Source organism: Merops nubicus, unplaced genomic scaffold (genome assembly GCF_000691845.1).
Source record: "Merops nubicus isolate BGI_N331 unplaced genomic scaffold, ASM69184v1 scaffold12770, whole genome shotgun sequence".
Lineage (NCBI taxonomy): Eukaryota > Metazoa > Chordata > Aves > Coraciiformes > Meropidae > Merops > Merops nubicus.
In genome coordinates this window covers 1-8,701 of record NW_008584894.1, presented here as the reverse complement: position 1 = coordinate 8,701, position 8,701 = coordinate 1, and the positions used below count along the sequence as shown (strand labels likewise).

At 55.1% G+C, this 8,701-nt stretch overlaps 1 protein-coding gene across 1 annotated transcript in view; it reads right to left on the bottom strand.

Moving 5' to 3' along the window:
* Nucleotides 1–2,212, bottom strand: part of LOC103778180 (protein kinase C beta type-like) — a gene marked incomplete at its 5' end in the record, with an annotated part of 40,793 nt that extends 38,581 nt beyond the window's left edge. The window contains 4 exon segments of the mRNA XM_008945758.1: nt 958–996; nt 998–1,069; nt 1,652–1,808; nt 2,137–2,212. Coding sequence (XP_008944006.1) covers nt 958–996; nt 998–1,069; nt 1,652–1,808; nt 2,137–2,212 — 344 coding nt within the window.
* Between the last annotated feature and the right edge of the window lie 6,489 nt (nt 2,213–8,701).

Sequence of the window (8,701 nt, the reverse complement as noted above, 5' to 3'; positions counted from 1 at the left end):
GCCCCGGGACGGGTTGGGTTTCCCTGGGGGACAGGAGCCCCCCCAGTTATGCCCAGGCAGGCAGCGGGTGCCCCGCATGGTGCCAGCCCCCAGCCCAGCTCCCTGTGCTGGGTCAGCCCCTTGGGCAACTCCTCCTGCTCCTGCCTCCCTGCTCCAAGTGAGGGAAGGAGTCTGGGCTGTTTGCTCAGCTCACGGAATGCAAACTAACAACACCCAGGTTTGGGTTTCAAAGGACATAAAATCCGCACTCCCAGTTATCCCCTGACAGGGGGAGGTGGCAGCTCTCGGGCATCGGTGGCTGGGGGGGGAATAAAAGGGGAAAAAGGCACCATGTGTCCTGCTGGGGGAGAGAAAATGGACCTGAAGAGGCAGATTCAGCGTGGGTGTCAGACCCACAGTGTTCATCTTCCCCCAGTGCTCACCCCCTTTGGGAGCAGTGCCCTCCCCCGAGCAGTGCCCTTGGCACCCACCCTGCCACCAGTCTGTGTTCAGAGCCCTCAGGTGGGTGCTCCCAGCCCTGCTCTCCTGCATGCCTGGGGAACCACCTTGTCTCCCTGGGGCTGAAACAGAGGGAATGCAACCAGAGAAGCCTGGAGATGCTTGCTCAGCAAGGTTGGGTCAGCTCTCTGGGCTGTGTGTGCCCATGGCAGGGAAAAGCCCCCCGAGTAACCCCACGAGAGGCAGGTGGACACAGGAGGTGACCCAAAGCCAGCTGGGCATCTGGATGCTGTCCTGGCACCTCTGGGTGACACCCCACTCCCAGCACAGCACCAGTGGCTCTCACCAGTCCGAGAGGTGGGGCAGCAGCTTGCAAGGGAGCAGAGCTGGAGGGCTGGGTCCTTGGACAGAAGGGTGCTGGTGGAGCACGACGGGCTGCCACGTCCCTTCCACCACCCCCAGAGAGATCAGGACTCCTTTCTTCCCCTCTGGTGTTTTTAAAACAAGCACAACTCTTACCATCCATCGACTCCTGACTTCTGCAGCTCAGAAATCCCATTTCCTGCTGGTCAGATCCCAGTCCCAAATCTCCACAGACAACCGCCTGTCCTTGTCTGCCTCCTTCAGCTGGCTGCAAGAGGGGAAAGCAAAAGGGATGGCTTTAGCCTGGCAGCCCTGGCTCTGCCCCCCTGCCCCTTCACACTCCCTCAGAACACAGATGAAGACTGAAGGGATGGTCTTTGATGACCATTGGGCTTTAACATCCTGGTCAGATCCCAGTCCCAAATCTCCACAGACAACCGCCTGTCCTTGTCTGCCTCCTTCAGCTGGCTGCAAGAGGGGAAAGCAAAAGGGATGGCTTTAGCCTGGCAGCCCTGGCTCTGCCCCCCTGCCCCTTCACACTCCCTCAGAACACAGATGAAGACTGAAGGGATGGTCTTTGATGACCATTGGGCTTTAACATCTCATCTCCTGGGCACATCTGCTGGGAGGGAGGACACAGAGCTCCTGCCCTGGCACGCTTGGCATGGACCAGAGAGCAGGGCAGGGGTCTGAGTGTTTCTGAGCCACACTCACAGCACTGCAAATAATTATTTCTGAGTTGAATCAGCTTAATGTCTTTGAATAATTAAATCAGAGCAAATACAATCACATTCATTCTTAGGGATAAGAAAAATTAGTTTACAAGTTCAAATGTTTTTCTTGTACTTACAATTTAAATGTCTCGTTCCACTCAGGATTCAGGGAGCACTTGATAGTTTTGGTCTTCTGTTTGCTTTCATTTTTGGGGTCAGGGATTAGTTTAAGCTTCACATAGGGATCTGACAAGCCATTAGGATCCATAGGAACTAGGTTTTTAGCATCTCTTACTGGGGAGGGAAAAAAAAAAAGGATTAAATTCAGTATTCAAACAGTAAAAATAGCCAATAATTGACAAGTTCCCTGTGTGCCAAGAGTGAGTGTGAAAATAGTGATTAAAACAGAATTAAAACTGAATATATGCAGACAGACATTACATGAGGAACAACATGCAACCCATGAAAAGCAAATCCAGCTCTAGTGGGCACGGGAGGCTGGGGGATCAGCTCGAGGGTGTTTGCACTTCCCAACAGGACCATTCGTTGCTCGCTCTGGGTTTTAAGCAGTGTAAAGTTGCTTTGTTTCCTCTTGCACCCTGGTGAGCAGCACTGCACCAACCTGCACCTTTCCTGGGGAGAGGTGGGGGCACAGGGACGGTGCTGTCCATGGAGAGTGGCCCCGAGGGACGAGTCTCCTGGGGAGCAGGAGCAGCACAGGAGCAGCAGAGGGGGAGCAGCCCTGAGGGTGACCTCAACTGCTTCTCACTGGATCGTTGCTTTGACAAAATATATACAGTCAGGTTGATGTAAGTCTGTTTCCCCAGATTAAGTCAAAAAGGGTCTTATCTTCCCTCCAGGCTGAGCAGAGATATTGGAGATGGAGAGTCTGACAGGACAGGATGGAGCACAGCTGTAAGCAGGGGAAAAGCTGCTTGTGAGGAAGCCCAGAGCAGCATCTCCCCCTCTGCAGGCAGCAGACACAGCTCCCAGGGGTGCTTTTGCAGGCTCTCCTCCCCAGACCCCTCAGGGCTGAGCAGGCAGCACTGCCCGGGCAGCAGTGGGGCTTCCCTCCTGCCAACACACCCCCAGCCCCTCCCTGGCAGCGGGCATGGTGCCCACCAGCATCTCCTCAGCATGGTGCCACTCATCATCTCCCCAGGTCTAGTGCCCGCCTCGGGGACTGGGCACAGGGGTCATGCCCTGCTGGGAACAGGGAACCTGGCACTGCCCAAAATCCCACCAGGTCACACCAGCAGCTCTGCTGTGAGGTTCCAACCCCCCGCTCCAGCAGCTCACACACAGCAGGGTGCCCAGGATGGTGTCCAGGCAGGTTTGGAATCTCTCCAGAGCAGGAGACTCCACAGCCTCCCTGGGCAGCCCGTTAAAAGATACGCCCAGAGAGTCAGCAAGAGTAAAAACAGTTGCTCAGTTCCCAAACCACCAGGATGATGTTTCTGAGGCAAGGCTGGCAGCCAGATATTTTTTGAAAAGCGCATGAATGATCCAAAATGTGCAGTGGACTGCTCTCCTCCTGAAGCACTGCCCCATTCCCAGCTCCACGGAATAAAACTTGGAGCCAAAATTCAAATCTGCATTTAGAAACTAGCTCATTTATCAAACGTGGCACCACAGCAGCAGCTCAGGAGGTGGAGGGAGGGGAAGCCACGGGCAGGTGCCCAGGCAGGTGCCCACTCCAGCCACACACCAGGCTCCTGACCTGCCTCTGGCTGATGTCCTCCCTGACAGCCCCAGAAGCAGGGAGAGCTGGCGAGCTGGCCGTGGACACTGTCACACCCAGGACAGGTGGGATCTCCTTGCTGGGAGGTTGAGCCCCCACCAGTGGGGTCAGGGATGGGGCCCCAGCATCTGCTCGGGGTCAGCACTTACAAGGAGCTCTCTGTGCTCATGAGCAAGAAGCACCTTCAGAGACTGGAAAAGGGGGAGGACACGTGGTGAGGCTCTGGCCCCCAGGTCCCCTCCCAAAGGTTAGAATCATAGAATCGTTTCAGTTGGAAAAAATCTTTAAAATCATCAAGCCCAACCATTAACTCAACCCTATAAAGTCCACCACTGAACCACATCCCTAAGAACCACATCTGCACAGCTTTTAAATGTGTCCAGGGACAGTGTTTGAACTGCCCTGGGCAGCCTGGGCCAGGGCTTTACAACCCTTTCAATGAAGAAATTTTTCCTCATGACCAGCCTAAACCTCCCCAGGTGCAACCTGAAGCCTTTCCCTCTTGTCCTAGAACTTGTTAGGTGTGATAAGAGACCATCCCCACCTTGCTTCAACCTCCTTTCAGGTTGCTTAGGTACCAGTGACCTGCTGGGACGCAGAGACCCTGCCCATGGCACTGCTCCAAAATCTGCCCTCATCCCCTGGAGGGTGCTGAGGAGGACACAGGAGCATCCTAAAACCTCCTGTGAGAGGATGCCCAAGGAGGAGCATTCACCCTTCTCGTACCAGAGAGGACCGAGGCTCACAATTTCTTTTCTCCACAACAGGTATCTCAGGAGTAAAATATCAGACCTGAGCATCTCTAACATCACGACAACTACTTTCATGTGCCATTGAATGAATGAATCTTGGTGTGGTTTGTTTTGTTGTGTTAGGTCTGGACATAGACCAGCTCTGCACCTCAGAGGATGCACAGTAGTTGTTCCGTGGCTTCATCTGGACTCGCAGTCAAAATCTTTTCCAGGAAGCTCTGTACCCTCCAAGCAGAAAGTCTTGCAATCTGCTGGGTGAAATCTTTAAGTAATGAGTTTAATTTCCAAGGGCCCCGCCAAGGCTCTGCACTGATACAGCTGGAACACCTTCCTCTCCCTCACCCCTTATCAGAGCAGAACACGTATTTCCTCACCACCGTCATAAGCTTTTATCTGTGCCTTTTTGATGGGAAAAAAGGCAATCTTCACAACCGTGTTCTTGAATTATAAACCAGAAAATGTATGAGAGAAAAGTCCCACAATAGGTCCTGCCGAGGCAGCACCTGACTGGCGAGGAGCCCGCAGGGGGAGCGGCCGCCGGGGGGGTTGGGAATGCACAGCAGGAAACTGTGAACTGCAAATAAACTTCTGCTGTGTGCAGGTGTGGGAAGAGCCACACGTGTGTGCAGATGTGGGAAGAGCCACACGTGTGTGCAGATGTGGGAAGAGGTGGGAAGAGCCACACGTGCGTGGATTTTTTTCCCAGACCCCCCAGCTCCTGCCCGGCTGCGCTTGGGCTCAGCGTTCACCCCAGTGCCCCCTGCAGAGAGGGGCCCTTCGGTCCCTCCATCCTCTGGGGACAAACGAGTAACCCCCCATTGTTCAGCAGCCCATTGTTCACTTCTTCAGGGAATAGGAAAAATAATTCCTGACCCTCACAGTCAATCAGTTTAAGCCCTGAAGCATGAGATGTGATTACCTCATGTTATTATCTCAGCACGCAGACCTAAAAATTTCATTAATGGGAATAATTTTATCTTTTCATTTCAAATACAAAATGCTTCTCCTCGACCTGAAGTAACTTTCTGACTTTTCAAGCAGAAACCAACAATTAAGTGAAAGAAACATAAAACCCTCAAGGAGTGGAGTGGTGATGCCTCGAGTCAGCAGAGACGTGCTCCCCTCCAGCCGTTCCTTTGACAGCTAAATCTGATGTCAAACAGGTTTACATCTGTCTTATTCTGACAGTTTTGTGCATCATTAAGTAGTAACATCATTATTAAAAGTGATGAGTAAGAATATTATGATCCCATTTAAAGCAGATGGTCTTAAATCACTGTGGGTACTAAGCCCAGCTATGGTTGAGAAGCTGTGCTGGATTCAGGCTACGCTCAGAGGGAGCAGAACCCCAGCGTGGGGGCTGGAGGGGATCTCTGGAGATCATCTCATCCCACCCCCTGCTCCAGCAGCTCACCCACAGCAGGGTGCCCAGGGTCACAGCCAGGAGGGTTTGGGATCTCTCCAGAGCAGGAGACTCCACAGCCTCTCTGGGCAGCTGCTCCAGGCTCTGCACCCTCACACCAAAGAAGTTTCTCCTGCTGCTCAGGTGGCACCTCCTGGGTTCCAGTTGGTGCCTGTTGCCCCTTGTCCTGTCACTGGGCACCACTGACCAGAGTCTGGCCCCAGCCTCTTGCCCCCCGGGGCCCTTTAGCTCTTGCTCAGCACTGCTCAGATCCCCTCTGAGGCTTCTCCAGCTCAGCAGCCCCAGGGCTCTCAGCCTGGCCTGGCACAGAGATGCTCCAGGCTGTGCAGTATCTTTGGAGATGTCTTAGTAAAAGGGTCTTGGACTTCAATGGATTCAGGGGTGGGCTGGGGCAATGCTGGCAGTGCCCACATTCTCTGCACACTGGGTGCCCGTGCATGCTCAGGGGACATGTGGGTGTGCACGTGGGTGTGTGAGCGCCTGGCACTGCCCAGGGCACCACAGGGAGCGTGGCACTGGCCTGAGGACACCATTGCCATGGCCAGGAGATGTCACCCACTGCGACATGTAGGACCAGAGCAGGCAGAGCTGGTTGAATGATATCTGAATATCTGTTCTGCAAAAACTGCAATAGTTTCCATATAAATTATTCAGACAACATCTTTTAATTACTCAGCCAGCCGTAACTGCAGGAACAGGCTTGGGAAGAGACACTCATTTCAAACACCCTCATCTCCAGGGGAAGGCAGGGGGAGCAGGATGGCCACAGCGACTGCCCAGAGCAGGAGGAACACGGGCTGTCCAGGCAGCCTCTCTGCCCCTGGAGGGCACAGCCAGAAGCTCACAGCAGCTGGGGGCAGAGCAAGGCCCCTCCAGCTCCTCCAGCTCCAGCAGGAGCTGTGCCCTGGGGAAGGGGGACAGGCAGCCCTGGGGGATGGCACAGGACAGGGGTGCAGAGCTCGGGGTGCCCCCTGTCCCCACCCCAGTGATGGGGAGGGCTCCTGCAGGTCTCCACCAGGGGAGGGCACGTCACTGCAGCTCCCACCTCTGCGTGGCATGGTCCCACTGAGCTGCTGCCACCTCGAGAGGATGCTCCCAGGACTGTCCTTCACCTGGGGCAGGACCAGCCCCACATCCAGCAAAGGGGGCTGGTACCCCATTGGCAGCTCCCTGTGCAGACCACAGCCCAGCTCTAGGTCTGCTCCTCACCTTCAGAGCTGCTCCCCCCTGCCCCAGAGCAGCCCCCCCTGCCCCAAAGGGCTGTGCTGGCCCCACGCCTGGGCACAGGGGATGCTGCACAGCCCCACACCCACGGGCCACAGCCAGCCCCTCACCTGCCAGGGGTCCCAGCTCTGCTCACGGCTGGTACCCACCTTTCTGTGTACTAGAGAAATAAAGACCAGAAAGTTCTTTGCTAAATATGCAGTGCCAGAGTGGGGTTCGTTTTTCTGTAAAAAAAAAAGAAAAAGCCCACAACAAAACCCACTCCCACCCCACCCTTAGAGACAGCTTCCACTGCTGCCAAATCCCTTCCCCCAGCTCCCAGCGAGCTTGTCCAGCCCCCCCACCCAGTATGGACAGTTCTGCTGCTCATGGAACAAACCACCCCCTCCGAGAGCCCTGCTGGTGCCAGGGAGAGCCCAGAGCTCACCCACCTCATGCCACAGCAGCAGCACCCCCGGAGGGGAAGGCTCCAGGCACTCCTCCTCCTCCTCCCCAGCACACCCCATCCCTGCTGGGGAGCAGCCACAGCCCAGTGAGTGCCCAGTGCTGGGATTAACACCCCCTGTGCCAGAATGTCCGATGAATGCTCTGCAGAAGAATGTCTGCACATGCTCATACAATGGAAGAGGCACAGGACTCATTAGGGCTGCATCTTCCTGGGCCGGTGATTATTAATTAACGCACTTCCAGCTCGTTTATCTAATCACAGCATAATTGGTTTCAGTTTTGGTCAATGTTTTACTTCATCAGCTGGGTAAATAGCAAGGCTCTGGCCCCAGCAGTCTCTGCCAAGGCTGCAGGCACAACGGGGCTGTCAGCTCTAACTCTGAGCTGGGGCCACCATCCCACGGCTCCTAATGGGGGTCCCGGGGACATCAGCACGTTGCTGAGACCCCCAAGAGGGAAGAGGGAACCCAGCACTGTCCCCATGCTCCAGCAGCCCTTGCATGAGGACAGTGCCCACTCCACTGTCACACACACTGAGAGCTCAGGCACCTGAACATGCCAACACAATCACAGAATCATTTTGGTTGGAAGAGACCCTTCAGATCAAGATCAACCCTTCCCCATCACTTCCAGGTCCCCACTGCCCCGTGTCCCTCACCCCACATCTCCACGGCTTGGAAACCCCTCCAGGGGTGGGGACTCCACCACTGCCCTGGGCAGCCTGGCACAGCCCTGGGCAACCCTGGCAGGGAAGAAATTTTCCCTAGTGTCCAACATAAACCTCTCCTGGCTGTTTCCTCCTGTCCTATCAAGTCCCTAGCTCCACACCTACCCCTGAATTTGCAGCATACACCTATCACTGTCCCCACAGACCACCCTGCTCCCCTGGGTGACCACAGCACGGTGCAGGGAGCTCCCCAGCAGCACTCGAAGGGACGTGCCAGGAGATGCCAGCCCAGGATAAGCTGCAGGGCAGGGACAGGAAGGATGCACAGGCACCGTCCTCCACGCAGCTCAGTCTCACCACCTTGGGGAAGCAACAGATTCTGTGGAGTCTAAGCCCAGCCTTGACATTCTCTCTCTCCTCCACTCCCCAAACTCAAACATGCACGTCTCTTAATGCCACAGGCTCAGAATAATCTGCATTGGAAGCTTTTCTATTATGGAAGCAAAAATGTGCAACGCCTTGATGACATTTTAATTTGCTACAATTTCCCACTTTATTCAGCAGTCTTTTCCTGCTAATAAGATACTTGATCAAAGCCCAGACCAGAACACAGGCTGTGAATATCTGTTTGCTCTTGTCCAACAGCAGCCAAACAATTCCTGGCCACGTTCCACCAAATCTGCCTCCCGTGAGGAGGTTCAGACACAGGCCCCACGTCAGTCCCACTCCACAGCATCCTGATGCCACGTGAGCTCAGGCTAAGCCACACAACCTTGTGACAAAGCCACGAGTGGGACTTTGCCACCCGTGGTGAGAGGAACATGGAGGTTCCCTCTCGCCACTCCCCCGGGCAGTGCCCAGCTCCAACAGGCTCCTGGGCACCACACCCTGTGCCCCTGCTGCCAAAGGGGAAAGACTGGGGAAATCCAGGTC